We start from the raw sequence: 16,558 nt of genomic DNA, 5'->3' as shown, positions 1-16,558 counted from the left end.
AGCGACTTATTGGAAAAGACTCTGATGCTGGAAAAGATTGAGGGCAGGAGGAGAAGGGGACAACAGAGGGTGAGATGGTTGGATGGCATCACTGACTCAATGGACATGAGTTTGGGTAAACTCTGGGAGTTGCTGATGTACAGGGAGGCCTAGCGTGCTGCGGTTCATGGGGTCACAAAGAATCGGACACAACTGAGCGACTGAACTGAATTGAACTGATGGGACTGGATGTGATCTTCATTTTTTGAATGTTTTAAACCAACTTTTTCACTCCCCTCTTTTACTTTCTGCAAGAGGCTCTTTAGTTCTTCTTTGCTTTCTGCCATAAGGGTGGTGTCATCTGCATATCTGAGGTTATTGGTATTTCTCCTGGCAATCTTGATTCCAGCTTGTGCTTTATCCAGGCAGCATCTTGCATGATGTATTCTGCATATAAGTTAAATAAGCTGGGTGACAATATACAACCTTGACATACTCCTTTCCCAGTTTGGAACCAGTCATTGTTCCATGTCCGGTTCTAACTGTTGCTTCTTGACCTGCATACAGGTTTCTCAGGAGACAGGTAAGGTGGTCTGGTATTCCCATGTCTTTAAGAATTTTCCACAGGTTTTTGTGATCCACATGGTCATAGGCTTTAGTATAGTCAATGAAGCAGAAGTAGATGTTTTTCTGGAATTCTCTTGCTTTTTCTATGATCCAAATAATTGAATTATATTAATTATTAAAATTAAATTTGAAAAAGAAGAGGGGAAGGGAAACCATTAGGGTACATTCACATTTAAGTTTCTCTATATACTCTTTGAAAGTTGTATTTTACTATTTTATTTATAACTCCTAGCTGAAAATCTAGCCTTGTTACTTTCTTTGATCTGATTTGGGTAATTTGAAAACTAGAATCTAGACAGATGTATGTGCAGTGTTTTAATTACCATAGTTTAAAATTTTGAGCAAGATGGGTTGCAGTATTAATATAGATAGTGCCCAGCTCATGGGCAAGGTATGCTATAAAAGTTTCTCTTCTACTGTATGCTTAAAACTGATAAAGATAGTAAATTTTATGTTATGTGGGCAAGAATACTGGAGTGGGTTGCCGTTTCCTTTTCTAGGGAGATCTTCCCTACCTGGGGATCGAATCCACATCTCCTGCATTGGTAGGCAGATTCTTTACCACTCAGCCACCAGGAAAGCTCATACATTCCTTAATTGCTTATTAAAAATATGTGTGCATTTAGTTAGGATTCTTTCGCTTAGTTAGAGATATCCTGTTTAAATTTGCAAATATTTATTTTTATGCTGAGGGGAAGATTTTTGTATTGCTAATAAAAATGTAACAATATTTATTTTAAAAATATTCTTCCAGATTACCAAATAGGTGCCAACTGCCTTCTTTAGGTATAAGGTGCTGAGTACATGCTAAGTGAGAAAAGAGCATGAGAGGGTCCTCAAAGGTGCACTCTGTAGTGATACAGACCACTCATAAGCTTGCAGAAAGCCCTGGCAGAGAGAAGACAGGTGACTCCGACAGACATCATCTGCTATTGGTGATAGACTGTAGTCTTAGCACCCTGATGTTTGTGGGACTCTGTAGAGGGGACCAGGTTGAAAAGAGTGAGTCAGAAACTGGATAAGCAGAAAGGAACAGTCCAAGATAGGACAGTGCACAGAAACTTGAGATGAACATGATGTTTGTTTGTTTAATGGTGTGTTCTAAAGCAAACAGAGGGGACACAAGCAGGGCACTTCAGGGAGCAGTGAAGTTGTGAAGATCATCAGGAAGTTGGGGCTTTATTTGGGAAATACTGGTTTTGAAGTATAAAGTGATATCCTAAACATGACATAAAAATCTGTTACTCACCCATCCTTCCTTCCTTCCCTTTTCTTCGTTCATTCAACAAATATTTTTTGACCACCTCCTTTGTGAAAATCACTGATAAAAGAAAATTAACCTGACCATAAAGTACAAAAGATAGGCAGAAGCAAACGTGAAGCAGAAAGTCCAGAAAGCCTGTAACAGTGATCCAAGATTGTGGTCATGTTATTGGATTGATAAAAGGGCTAATGTTTTTTAAACACTTAAGAGTATATGCCAAATATTTTATAATAACTATAAATGGAATATGACCATTAAAAATTGTGAATCACTATATTGTATACCTGGAGAAGGCGATGGCACCCCACTCCAGTACTCTTGCCTGGAAAATCCCATGGACGGAGGAGCCTGGTAGGCTACAGTCCATGGGGTTACGAAGAGTCGGACACGACTGAGCGACTTCACTTTCACTTTTCACTTTCATGCATTGGAGAAGGAAATGGCAACCCACTCCAGTGTTCTTGCCTGGAGAATCCCAGGGACAGGGGAGCCTGGTGGGCTGCCATCTATGGGGTCGCACAGAGTCGGACACGACTGAAGCGACTTAGCAGCAGCAGCAGCATATTGTATATCTATAATTTAAATAATAATATGCATTATTTAAATTGTTATGCACTTCAATAAAAAGTAAAGTATGTATATTATATTGAGAAAAAAGAGCATGTCAGATGCAGTTAAGTGCTTATGTATGTTATGTATTATCCTCAAAACTGTGTAAAGTAGATACTTTTATTATCCCAATTTACCAGTGAGGAAACTGAGGCTTAGCGAGGTTAATTGATATAGTCATACAGCAAATAATAGTATAAATATCATTTGTTTAGCAGATCAAGGTTCGTAAATATTTCTATTGGCTCTCTTTTGTTTGATCCTCTGCCTTTGTGTTAGGCCTCCTATACCATTATTCTCATTTTTTATTTTACATAAACATAGAAGAACATAGAGAAACTTGCCTGGGCAGTCATTCATCAGATAGGAAGCACCTACTGTGTGGCAGGCATGTTTTCTTGGCATTGGGGCCATAGCGATAGACAGGATAGATCAAGTTGCCTGCTGTCAGGGAGTTGTTTTCTGGTAGGGATGAATAACAGTGAACATATAAGTAAATAAAATCAAGTAATTTCTAGAAATGACAAGTACTGTGAAGCAGACAAATAAGGCAAAGTAACAGAGGAGGGCTGCCATGGTAGAACATGAAGGCCTTTCTAAGGAAGGGATGATAGTTGAGACCTGCATGCAACAATCTAAAGGAAAAACATTCCAAGCAAGAGTGCAACAAGAGCAGAGGCCCTCTGATAGGAACATAGTTGGCATGTTCAAGGGACAGAGAGACCCCAGTGTGGCCAAAATGTGGTGAAGAAGAGAATAGAATGAGAAAATAGTAGGCTGGAGCTAGACTATGTAAGGACTTGTAGGCTGTTGTAAGCAGCTTGGTTCTTATTCTGTGAACAATGGGAATTCAGTGGAGAGTTTTAAACAGGGTGTCTGTGTGTATGCATGTGGGGGTGGTGGTGGAAGAGGGTGGGATCGTCTAATTTGCACCAATTTTGTCACCAAAATCCTGTAACCCTTCCCTTATACCATAATTGATAAAGTAATTGATAAAATACCTTAATCTTCTTCTCTTTTCGTTTTTTAAATAATTATTTTAAATTTTTTTGGCTGCATCAGGTCTTAGTTCCTCAGGCTCACTAACTGGCTTGCTTGGGCTTAGTTGCTCTGTACCATGTAGGATCTTATTAATAGATCCTAACCAGGGATCAAACCCGCCTCTCCTGCATTGGAAGGCAGATTCTCAACCACTGGACCACTAGGAAGTAGTCCCATCTCTTTTCATTTCTATAGCAACATTCAGGATTGAAAAGTAACAATGGCAACAGTAACCATCACTTTAGGACATTGTGTATTCTATGTGAGAGGAGTCACTGAGTATGTATGCGTGCATGCTGACTTGCACAGTCGTGTTGCACAGTTGTGTCTGACTCTTTGCGACACCATGGACTGTAGCCCTTCAGATTCTCCTGTGCATAGAATTGTCCAGGCAGGAATACTGGAGTTGCTATTTCCTACTCTGTGGCAGATAGATTCTTTACCTCTGTGCCATCTTGGAGTCCTTCGAATATTTGTGTGTGTGTGTGTGTGTGTGTGTGTGTATGTATTCTTACATACTTTGTGAACCTAAAAGCAGAAAGTATTATAATATTATGAAGAATAATACCATTCAGAAATAGAATCTGTTAATTATTATTAGGAAGTTTTCAAAGAGACTTCATTGGTTTAGACAGCAATTTTGGTGATTTGAAGAGAATTATGAAAATACAGAGAAAAGTAGTTCCAACTTTGTCACTTGGAAGAGAATTGTGGTGGGACTGATCATGCAAAAATTTTTCTGTGAAAAGAAATGGGGTGAAGGGTCCTACTTGGGCTAGGGTTAAAACCCTAAGCTCATTATGGTAGACGGTTTGTGAATTGGAAGTTTCTGAAATGCTGTTTTCACAATAGAAGTGTTCTTCAACCATCAAATAGTTCCCTAACCAGGTGCTTACTCTGATTCAACATGTTGTAGTAGGCATTTTAGATCTGAGTGCTCTGTCATGCAAATAGAAACAACATTGTCCCAAACGGGCCTGTGATTCGAAAAGAAGATACCTAATCGCCAGTTAGGATCTACAAATTACCTTTTATTTGGAATAATGTCTGCATTCTAATAGATGTATTCACTTGCTTTTTATTTAAAAACTCCAATTGTCCTCAAGATAATGGCACACCATAAGTTTACTTCTCCTTTTGATGAATAAATTTCATCCAAGAAAAATAAATTTTAATGTTTTTATTTGTTAGAAGTCTTGAGGCTCTGAATAATTTCTTTTTCTCATCTTTTTGAGTAACATCAACTTTTAAAGTTTTTATCAAATAAAAATAGAATTTATAGCATTATTAATGTGTATTTGTTTTTGTGGGGTTGTTCCATCATATTTTCTCTCATCTGTTCTTTTAAATCACATTGAGGACTGCCTGAAATGGCATTTTCATGATGACTCTGAGAACCATCCTTCTACTGTATGTTATTTACTGCTGATATATGTATTCTGGTGTTTCTTGCGTTCTGTCACACGTAAATTCTAGTGGCATATTGAATACCATAGAAAGAAGCTGACTGATGGTAAATCAAACATTTTACAGCATACTATTGGGAATGTTGGATTCATTACTATAAAGAAATTATGTTTGATCAGTATTTTCAGAGCCTAATACTGTAGTTTATTGGTGCTTCTTAATGTTAATTATATACAAGTTAAAATTGGGTTCATTTTAACAATGCATAATATATGCTACAGTGAATCTTTTCCACACAAAAAAGAATAATAAATGTCCAGCACTATGTTTGATTAGAACTATTAAGCCCAACAGCTTGTATTTAACAAACACAGTGTTAATTATATAGTCAACTGGGTAGTTCATTCTCTACTGTAGAAGCTGTATATTAGAATAAAGCTATTTTGATGTATAAGGTGCCCAAGGAAAATTGGCTAACAAAAAAAGGGAAAGCTTTTTGTGGTGAAGATGTCGAATGAGCAATTTTAACTCACAGTCACTTTTTTTAGAGAGTATGTAAGTTGGGTTTTTATTTTTAGTTCCTACTCTTCCCGTCATAGTTAAATGATGGAAAATGACTCTCAGTCCCTAAACTACTCTTATGCATCATTCAAAATAGCCCTGAAAGTCTAGCCCCTCTGGCCCTCTGGCAGTGGTGAGATTTATGGCTTTCCATTCCTTGGTATTCCATTACTCTGTCTACACCATCAAATTGATTAGTAGGCAAATGGAGAGGAAGGAAGGAGAGGAGACTGCTTAGAGCCAGCTGGTGTCTGTCATTTTAATGAACTGCTTAGAGGTGGTTAACGTTGTCCTTGGTTCTCCTTATTGTCAGTGATGATCAGATCTTTTAAAATGTTCCCCTCTCTTATTCTGTATTACAGGGTCCACTGGAAAATGATTTGGTTGTTTATGTAGCACTCATAGCAGAAAGCCAACGGTATGAAATCCAGATGGGTGGTATGTTCTTTTGACAGAGAGGGAAGGGGGTTGATTGCTTTAGGCTTATAATATTGTGTATGGTGGTAGAAATTAGTTTCATAGACCCCTTGACAGGGTTTCTAGGATGTCACTAATGTCACTTTAAGTGTCAGAACAACATTTTCATGTTTAAAAACAATTTTGTTTTAGATGGTGCAAATATTAAAGTCTGTGACCTGTGCCAGTGTTGCCCAGCATATAGTTTTGAGAAATTAATGCAAACAGATTATGGGGATCACCCCCCAAGTTAGTACTGACCACACTGCCAGCCACCAGAGCTCACATCTGATGCTCTGTGAAGAACCTCCCCTGCCGCCCCCACAAAGAGGGCCTGTGGATTTCAGTGCAGATGACATATTGCTGGTATTTAACACATGATAAGACATTCCCAGCTAGCACAGTCTCTCACCTTTTCTCCTCCCCCTTCATCATTGTTTTTAATAAATGCAATATCTTTTTTTCCTTTTGTTCTCTAGCCTTCAAGTTTTCCTCAACACATATGGTATTCAGACTCAAACTCCTCAACAGGTGGAACCCATTCAGATCTGGGCCCAGCAGGAGCTGGTGAAAGTAAGTGATGCTGTTTCTTTACTGTCTCCTTTGTAGAGGTATTAGAGCATGATGATTACTTATAGTCAAGAAGCATAGCTAAAATCCAATTCTAAAATAAGGTCATTGATGCAAAAGTCTTTGATTAAGCTGAGAGACCCACTTTATCAAACATTGTTACTAAAAAGCAACTGCATTGTGTGTGTGCATTATATTCATAGGTCTTGTTAATTCCATTCCTTGCTAAAGTGTTACTAACCTGGACTGACCAATTAAATAACAAATTAGCCTTAATATTAGTAGTGGTGTATCAAATTAACCTTTACATTTGATTGATTTTCCCTTTAACTATTAAAGAAATGTTCTCACCTAAATATTGTTGGTAATAACTACTGCCCTTTTTCTCTTGCCTTACTCTTTGAAGTGATTCCTATCGTCTTTGGTTTGCTGGTTCTCAATATAATTGTAAAGTCACAACTGAATTTATCTTTGATACAGTTACATACCTACTGGATTGAATTAAAAGTGGTGACTTTGAGGCCTTCTGCATGCACTGCTCTACAGATGTATCCAGAAGTGCCTGAGTTTAGAAATATTCCTCCTCATTAGGGACAGGAAATTGTTGATCTCCACTAATTATTTAATAAACGACTGTTTTTATTTGGTAATTGTTAAAAGCAATACAGGAAAATTTCCACAGTGTTTGGTGGAAGTGTTTGGTTTGTTCAAGTGATCAGAGTGAAGTCAATAAAGTTGATATAAATGTTTTTGATTAAAGCCTTGACTTTACAAAAAGAATAAAAGTTTCGAGAAGTGAGGTGCACATTGCAGGGAAAATGCAAGGCCCCACTGTTGTTGCTAATCAGACTGGACCTTACCCACTGGCCACAAAACCAGAGGTAACCCAAAGCACCAGCTCTTCAAAAGTCCTTAACAAATTTAGAATTTTTCTGCCCTAATTAAAGAGATAACGGCTGAAAATGCTAGGAACCCTAGAAGAGGTTAACACTTTAAAATCACACTAAGAAGTAAATGGTGGAAAGCTGGGTTTCGTGGTAGAAGAGGCAAAAAGAGTCCAAGAGGAAAGTAAGGATCCCCTAGGTAAGGAGAGGAGGCAGCATGGAAGGTCTGAAAATCCAAGGCTGTTACACTGTGCACTTATCATTCAGGTACAGGCTGTATTTACTGATACACTTTTAAGGTCTCTCACTGAAAGCTCCAGAGAATGGTAACAAAGGTTATTATTCTTTGATAAACATGCCTTCAAAGCAAATTAACCTGAATCTGTTTTTTCAGGCCAAATTTATATCAACAACTCTTTCCGTTAGAGTCTATACTCTACCAGACAACATGCAGTCAAGATTTAAAAGACCAACATGGCTCTAGATGACACGATTGTGGCGTTTTTTTCCTTCATCAGCAATACCTGCTCTACGCAGAGCACTATATGGGGCATGTAGACAAAATGACCCTGCCTGTGTTCTCAGTCAGTGAATTCTGAATCTCGTGAGATGACAGAAAAAAAATTGTTAATGACAATCCACTTTGATTGTACTATGATAAATGTTAGTCCAAGGTGCTGAGGAATCACAGATGTGGTAGCAAGCATTCTGTTACAAAGTAAAGACTTATTGGGTTGGCCAAAAAGTTCCTTTGAATTTTTAAGTAAAAACAGAAGACACATTTTTTCATTTTCACCAAGAACTTGATTGAACAACGTAGCCACCATTTTGTTTTACTACCCTCTGCCATTTTTCAGGCAACTTCATAATTCTGTCTTCCCAGAACTTTTTATCTTTTTGAGCAGAGAACTTTTCCAGGCACCTTTCACAGTCTTCCAGGGAATTGAAATTATTTCCATTAACAGAATTTTTAAAGACAAAAATAAATGGAAATCTGAAGGTGCAATGTCACAAATACAGCAAATCATAACTTCACAGCCAAGTTGTAGCAATTTTTACCTGGTCATCAAAAAAGCATGCAGTCTTCCATTATCCTATGAGAGATTATGCATTTTCTATTGACTAATTCTGGACGCTTTTTGTCGAGTGCTGCTTTCAGTTTGTCTTACTGGGATCAGTATTTATTGAAATTAATCATTTTGTTTTCCTGAAGGAGCTCATATAGAGGACTCCCTTCCAATCCCACCACATACACAGTGTAACCTTCTTTGGATGAAGGCTGGCCTTTGGTGTGGTTGGTGGTGGTTTTATTTTTCTTGCCCCACAGTCTATTCCCTTCCACATTATTGTACAGTTATATCCACTTTTCATTGCCTGTCACAATTTGTTTTAAAAACAGAACATTTTTGTTACATTTAAGTAAAGAATCACATGTGGAAATATGATCAAGAAGATTTTTCTTTTGCTTAACTTACATGGAACCCAAATGTCAAAATGATTAACATAACCAAGCTGGTGCTAATGATTTTCAGTGTTTGATTTAGATATTTTGAGTATGTTGGCTGTCTCTTGTGTGGTATAACACTGTTTTCAGTTGATGTCTCAGTTTGATTGCGATCAACTTCAACTGGTCTACCCAACCGTGGAGTATCAGCCAGTGAAAATCTCTACCATGAAACTTCAGAAACCACTTTTGACATGTTCAATCAATCACAGCACCTTCTCTATACACTGCACAAACATTTTCTTGCATTTCGGTTGTGTTTTTACTTTTCCTGCAATAATAAAGCATAATGGCTGAAAATGTTGCCTTTTTTTCCCCTTCCGTCCTCAGTATTAAAATGGCTACACAAAAATTGACCAATTTGCTAAGTTGTTTTTTTTTATGCACACTGATATGACAGCTGTCACAATACAATCCAGCAGTTGTTTTGAATGAAGTTAGACAACTAAGTGCTACTAGAGTCATCTTACAGAAAAATTGAACGAAAGTTTTGGCCAACCCAAGAGAATGAAGTATTTCTGGGTTTCTGGGTGGTTTTGTCCCTACTGTATGTTTCTGCACATTAAATGGTGTGAATGTATATAACATAGGAACAGTATTATCTGCGTCCTGTAATACAGAGAGCATTCTGCATCTGATTACCTAATTGTCATAGACCTTCTGTGGCTCAGGAAGTTAAGGAAGCTGCTTTTAATGTAATTGAGTAGTATTTAAAGATTTCCTTTCTACCTAGGTAAATACAAAGGAAGGATATCTCCATCTCGTGCTGTGCCTGGCAGTTTCAGTGCAGCCTATACAATAAAATGCTTTACAGAGAAATTTTTCTGTCTAGTTGGCTTTGTCTAAAACCACTACTATTCCAGAATTAATATGCACAGTACATGTGGCTCCAGAGGACATTAACTTGCTTTCTCATTCATCCACCAAGTATTTTTTGAGCACCAGTTGTATGCCAGGCACAGTGCCAACTCAGGGGGTGCTATTCTCTAGGTATAGTCAGTGCAGAAGGAGAGAGACAGACCTAATTCTGACATACATGTGTGCATCATGACAAAATGAACAGAGAGCTCTGGTGATGGTGTTAATTTTGTGTATGTTGAGATTGATACTTGAAATCAGTTCAAATCATAGTCAGTAGATTGTGTAAAGACAGTTGGTTTTATTTTACATTTAAAAAAATTTAGGTTAGATGTCTGCCTCTCTTCAGGTACAAAAATAAATTCCAGACAGGTTAAAGATTTAAATATTTTTAGTGATTAAATATAAAATTACTAAAAGAAAAATTAGAACATTTTATAACTGTTGGAAGGGAAAGTCCAATCTTAGAGTAACACCAGTGCCAAAAAGCCATTAAGGAAGTGATTGACACATTTAAATAAATTTAGTTGTAGGTGGCATAAACAAGCAGCACATCAAAGGTGCTTGTGAAATTTCCTAGCAGAAAATTGTTTAGATTGAAATACCACATGCTGAAATGATGTTTGAATTAATATGCTGTCATTCTCACATTTCATAACAACATTGAAGATGAGCAAATTGAGTCAAATATTTGATAAAAGGAAAAAATGTATAGAACATACAAATAGCTATTAAATATATAGGAAAATGGTCAACCACAAAATATTTGAATACAGTTGTTTAAAATGAAATATCATTGTGACCCAAGAGAGTGACAAAAATGGCCTGTGCACTGTTAATGTACATGTAATTGGTCCATTATTTCTGGAGGGTGACCAACCTGGCATTATGTTTGAAAGAGAATATATATTCTCTTTGACTCTATCAAGTCTGGGAAATTATCCTGCAGAAGTAATACTACACTGACAAAAGGTGGTTACTGAATTGGTTTTGAAATAACAAAAAATTGGGAGCTACCTTCATCAGGTGAATCCATGTTAGTTTTAAATATGGTAAGGAGACCTCTTAATTGGATTAAGCACTCATCCTCTGGCACTGATTAACATCTAGTTCATTCTAGGTCTGTTTTTACTTTGTAGAAAAGAACAATACTAATTTTAAAAAACTGGAATACCAGATTATATAGTATGTGAACCCATTTATGTAAATATATGCATGTGTCTGTGTGTGTATGAAATGGGTATATATTTATCTATGTACTGTTAAAAATTTGTAACCATATTTTATACTTCCAGTGTTTCTTAGGGATCAAACAATAAATTACACTCCTTTTAACACATGCCAAAGTGAAAGAGTTGTTGCCTAAGGGATTGAGAGAATAACAGGATCATTCCCTTGTAGGATATGGATTAAATTTTTCATAAAATTCATATAATCAGAAAAAGCAATAAAGATATTTTCTTGTTGGTAGGAAATAATTGAAGATGGAAATCTAGTAGAAGTTATGTGGCCCTGATTTTTTAAACTTTAAATAGTGAAAAGTTTTATCACATAGGAAGCATCTGTCTCTCTGTGTTCTTGTGTGAATCAGGTAGAGCCATGCAAGTTGTAAATTTATGACATGATAATATAAGAACAGTGCTGAATTTTAGAATATTGCTAAATGGATCTCAAAAGTTTCACTCTCAAATCTCCCAGTGCCCCAGAATCTAAGTTGATGTCATTGGCTGTCTTGTTTTCCTGCAAGTCCGTTGAATAAAGTTTTCCCTGGCCTCTTTGGAAAAATCAGAAATTAGCAGGGCAGTAGTTGAGGTGGGGCAAAAAAAATGAAAAGCATTAATATTTGTCTGGCTCTGATTTACATATTTGTGTCTTACAGGCTTATTTCCATCTGGGTGTCAATGAAAAATTAGGACTCTGCGGAAGGCCAGATCGACCTATTGGCTGCCTTGGTACATCAAAGGTGCTCATGAAATTTCCTTATAGAGCAGTCTTCAGATTGTAATACCACAGACCAGAATGATATTTGACCTGTTGTGCATCCATTTGCACGTTTCATCATACTTGTGCTAATTATCTCAATTATTATTTTCTACAAGTAAATAATTAGTTTTGTATGCTATCATGAACTCTTCTAAAAATAAATACGCATCTCACTGTTACTTCTAAGCATAGTAAGATATCTGATTGTAGTAGTATTTACTCAGATTTTTTCCATTACAATAGAGGTGAACTACTTTATCAGCATACTGATTCAATTAAGAAACTAAAATTTCTTGATATTATATAGATTTTATAAGATTATTTGCTTATTCAGAATAAACATCAGTTTTAATTTTTAAGACTGTAGTATTGTACCTTTGCCTTTCGTCTGTTTTGTATATATGTGTGTATGGATATATGACTTTTTTTTACTATTGCTTACAGATTTATCGCATTCTAGGAAAGACTGTGGTTTGTTACCCTATCATCTTTGACCTTAGTGATTTCTACATGTCTCAAGATGTTTTGCTGCTGATAGATGACATAAAGGTAGCCTTTTAATTGAAGGGGATGTTTTTGTTTCTACTGATTTTATCGTATGTTAAATGAAGTGCTCCTGGGCCTATGCTACTGGATTAACACAGTATCAAATATGAAAGTTAAACAACATCTGCATAGTTTTGGGGAGTTAAACTACTTGCAGCCTTAGAATAATAGATGTATTCTGTTTTATATAAAGTTGTATGACTTTATTTGCTCTACCTTCTACAAATGGAATAAAAGGATTATATATATATTGTAAAAGCAGAGGGGAAACTGTTTTGGAAACCAGGTTCATATAACAGTAAATTTATCTCTTTTTGAACAAAGGTGAGTTAGCAAAATGATTTTATTTATGAAGAATTTCAAATAAAACCTCACCTAACTCATAATACCCAGTCAGTTAAAATCTCCTTCATTCCCTTTTCCATTTGCAGAGTAAAGAAGCTTAGAGTCATGGCCTAGAGCATGAAGTCTGGAGCCAGATTTACTTGTTAAAATCTTGACTCCACTGTTTACCAGCTGTGTGATCTTGGACAAATTAGTTAACTTCTCTGTGTTCCTGTTTTCTCATCTATGTAACTGAACAGGACTGTCCTGAGGATTAGGAGTTAATACATGCAGAGCCCTCAGAATAGTGCCTGGTACATAGTGAAATATTATGTGTGTGTTTGATGTGATAATGATGCTAATAGAAATTGAATCAAATAAAGAACTCTCCATGTTTCTGATGGTATATATAGATTCAGCCCAATCTCTCCTACCTACTGTAATATAAACTGTGGAGTGAGAATTAATCTTCTGGATGATAACCTTGGGTTGATTTTCCTTCCCTGAGACTACTCTTGAACTGTATTTGTTAGGCCTCAAAAAAAAAAAAAAAAGGCAAACAAGGCAACCTTAAGACATGTGTGATCTGGTGATCTGATTATTTTTAAGAACAAAGTTTAAAGTCAAAATGATTTCTAGCTTAACCTGAGTGTTATTAGAATGTTTCTACCCCTAAGTAGTCTATCTTATCCAGAGTTTGATTGTGAAATTATCTGGATATGTAAGAGTTTTGTTGGCTCTTTGCCACTAATGGTTAAGCATCCTGATCAACTCAGATACTGTGCCATTACATCCTACCTCATTCTTTGTTTTAACAGAATGCACTCCAGTTTATTAAGCAATACTGGAAAATGCATGGACGTCCACTTTTCCTTGTTCTCATCCGGGAAGACAATATAAGGTAGGCTGATGAAAGAAGTGAGGTGCATGCATCTCGCTGCCATTGTTACTGTGAACCCTTTGGAAGCAGGGCCTCCTTACACTTTTATATCCATCTCAGCATGTAACAGAGTGGTTTGCATATATAAAGGGCACTTAGTACTAGATTATTAATTTCTCATTCTGTTGTTAATATGCACATTTTATCTGTTTATATTTTTCAGAGGGAGCCGATTCAATCCCATATTAGATATGCTGGCAGCGTTTAAGAAAGGAATGGTTGGAGGAGTCAAAGTTCATGTTGATCGTCTACAGGTAGTCTTCTGAATTTCAGTGTTTCTTTTTCCAGCACAATTAATCCATAGGATCAACTATGTTTCTTAATTATATTCTTTGTAAGGTTTTTGTCTGAATGTTTTATTCTCTGTCTACCTTCCTATTCCCATTGTCACCACCCTGTTTATCTGATCCTTCCCATCTGATGCTTGAGCAATTGCACTGGTTTCCCATCAGAATTTTAGACTTTAAAAGGTCATCTCTTACCTTACTTTTGCATCTGAGGAAGCTGGAGGCCAGAGTGGTGAAGTGACCTGTATAATCTCAGGTTCTTTGACTCCATGGTCCTGTGCTCTTTTCCCTACCCTACAGTGACATCCAACCTGGAGATAATGCTTGTTCCATTCAGATTTTACAGCTTTATTTTCACAGCTCCTAAATAACAGAATCCTTTTGTGGTTCCCTATTAGCCATAGCAGACTCTCTGCCTACAATTATCTCCTGCTAAACATTCTTTCTGCTTCAGCCAGTACAGCTTAATTACTGTGTTCTCAGCTTTTTGAGGTTCTGCCCCTTTCTGCTCACTCCATTTCCTCTGCCTGGAGTAGCCTCCTTTCTTTCAACATCACTGGGCTTTGAAGTCTTACCAAACATTAAAGGCGAGTTCTGCAGAATCACTCAGACCAGAGAGGATACTTTTCTTTTTTAATATCCTTTTATGACCATTAACATAAACTATCCAAATTATAGTCCATTATGGGCTTAAATTTCTTATTTCCATTAAAAAGTTGTGATCATTTCATAGTCTTTTATATGGTAGGTGCACAGTATTGAGTAAGAAAGAGGAAAATTTATAAAGAGGGACCTATGTAAGTAACCTGGTAAATGGCATGTTTACATTCTCATTCACTATTGCTTGTGTTTTGTATACTCAATTGATTTTTATCTAAGTTTTTATCTTTTCCCCTTATTTTTTGTTTTGTCATTTTGTATGTAATGCTTTCTGGGGCAATTTCCTTGATATTTAGCATGTAGCTCCTCTGCTGATGTTTGTGTTTTAGCTATCTTGTTTTTAATTTTCTCTTTTATAGTATGTTGTCCTTTTTTCCTGAATATTATATTTTGTCTTATCCTTCTAAGAATATTAACAGGATAGCTTTGGAAATCTTTCTTTTGTGCATTATCTCTTTCAGGTTTCTTTTCTCTGTTTTCAGGGGGCTCAGTCTTTCATGTTGGAGTCGTTTGTCAGCTATCCCTTTATTTTTTTTTTATTTATTTATTTTTTCAACTACAATTTTATTTTATTTTTAAACTTTACAAAATTGTATTAGTTTTGCCAAATATCCCTTTATTTTTAAAAGTGAGAGAATAAAATGTTTATTGGAAGCTGTGTGTTTGGGAACAAGGATCATTGTCATGGTGAATTTACTTATAAGGTGAGCTAGTGGCAAGGACCAGTTTTGCTGGGGAAAACCCCAGGTGCCAATAGCTGGGTGTTTTTTTCTTCTGGGTTTTTCAGGTTCCCAGAAAATAAACATCTAGCCTTCTGCTTGAAGGATGTACATTTTGCTTCCATGTCCTGAGAGCAGGGTTGGGTTAAGGAGCCAGGGTGTTACACTGTTCTGTATAGTATCAGAAACATCTCTCAGTTGTTGCTTTCTACCAATGCAGATTCAGAAGACAATGAAATGGTACATTATCAGATTGTATAGGATACTTACAACAGTACAGATTATTTTCACATAGGCAACACAAGTGGCTCAATCCTAACAGCACAGATGCTAGACCATGAGTTTGTGCAACACTGCACTTTGAAAGTCAGAGCAATGGATGACAGCTTCTCATCACTAAGCAGTGAAGCCTTTGTTCGTATCTACATCTTGGACATAAATGACAGCTTTCCAATTTTTAATCAATTCATTTATGAGTCTTTTACTTAAACTATTATTTAATCTTTATATCTTCTGCTCTCTGCTATGCACTAAACCATTGAGTACAGTCTTAACCAGAGAATAAGGCTCTTTTCATCTTGTAAAACTGAAACACTATACCCATTAAACAACCCCTCACACCCTCGAACCAGCCTTTGTCTTCTCTTTAGTATAGGAAATGGAAATGGCACCTGTGTACTTCTCTGGGCCTTTATTTAAGGCTCTTTCAAATGTCTTCAGCCCATGATCTATAGTCTCTCTCATCACTGGGCCTCAGCGTCACTTCCTAGCTTCATCACCCAGGACATGTCTCCATGCAGCTAATTCTCAGTCCTGCTTTCCACTCCAAGAGTACTGAGTACTTTCCAAATCTTTAATGTGATTTATTTTTTTCCCTGTTCATGCTATTACTCTATTCTAGAAGTGCTTTTTTTCTTTTTTCCTTCTAAGTCATACACTTTAATTTTATAACTTAATCTCACCTCTTTAGTGAAGTCTCCAAGTCTGGAATTCGTTTCTCCTTCCAGTGTGTTTCTGTGGCATTTTCCTTGAGCTTTGCTATAGCTCTTATTTTAGGTAGAACTAGTTTCTTAGGCCTGCTTCCCTGTGTGGATTGAAAACTCTTACTAGTCCAGGCTTTACTCATCTCTGCATTCCCAGAGTATTCTGCTCACTACTGTTCTCTCTGTAAGAAATATGTAAATATTGGTTCCTTGATTCAACAAATACTGAGTGCCCTCTCTAGGCAGTGGAGATATAATGGTGAAAAAAAAATATACAGAGTTCCTGATCTCATGAGACTTATTTTAGTAGGAGAGCAAAACCAAAGATAAGGCAAGATAGGGATTCAGAATAATGG

General features: G+C 36.6%; 1 protein-coding gene across 2 annotated transcripts in view; it reads left to right on the top strand.

The window, feature by feature from the left end:
* PHKB (phosphorylase kinase, beta) overlaps positions 1-16,558 on the top strand; it is a 227,871-nt gene that overhangs the window by 169,183 nt on the left and 42,130 nt on the right. For both annotated transcript variants that reach the window (XM_010843901.1, XM_010843902.1), the window contains exons 15-20: positions 5,851-5,906; positions 6,424-6,517; positions 11,640-11,723; positions 12,188-12,292; positions 13,432-13,514; positions 13,717-13,807. In XM_010843901.1, the coding sequence (XP_010842203.1) occupies positions 5,851-5,906; positions 6,424-6,517; positions 11,640-11,723; positions 12,188-12,292; positions 13,432-13,514; positions 13,717-13,807 (513 nt within the window). The remainder of the gene's footprint in view (positions 1-5,850; positions 5,907-6,423; positions 6,518-11,639; positions 11,724-12,187; positions 12,293-13,431; positions 13,515-13,716; positions 13,808-16,558) is intronic.

Source organism: Bison bison, unplaced genomic scaffold (genome assembly GCF_000754665.1).
Source record: "Bison bison bison isolate TAMUID 2011002044 unplaced genomic scaffold, Bison_UMD1.0 scf7180017864192, whole genome shotgun sequence".
Taxonomy (NCBI): Eukaryota; Metazoa; Chordata; class Mammalia; order Artiodactyla; family Bovidae; genus Bison; species Bison bison.
The sequence above is the reverse complement of the archived record's forward strand: the minus strand, read 5'-3'. Positions and strand labels throughout refer to the sequence as shown.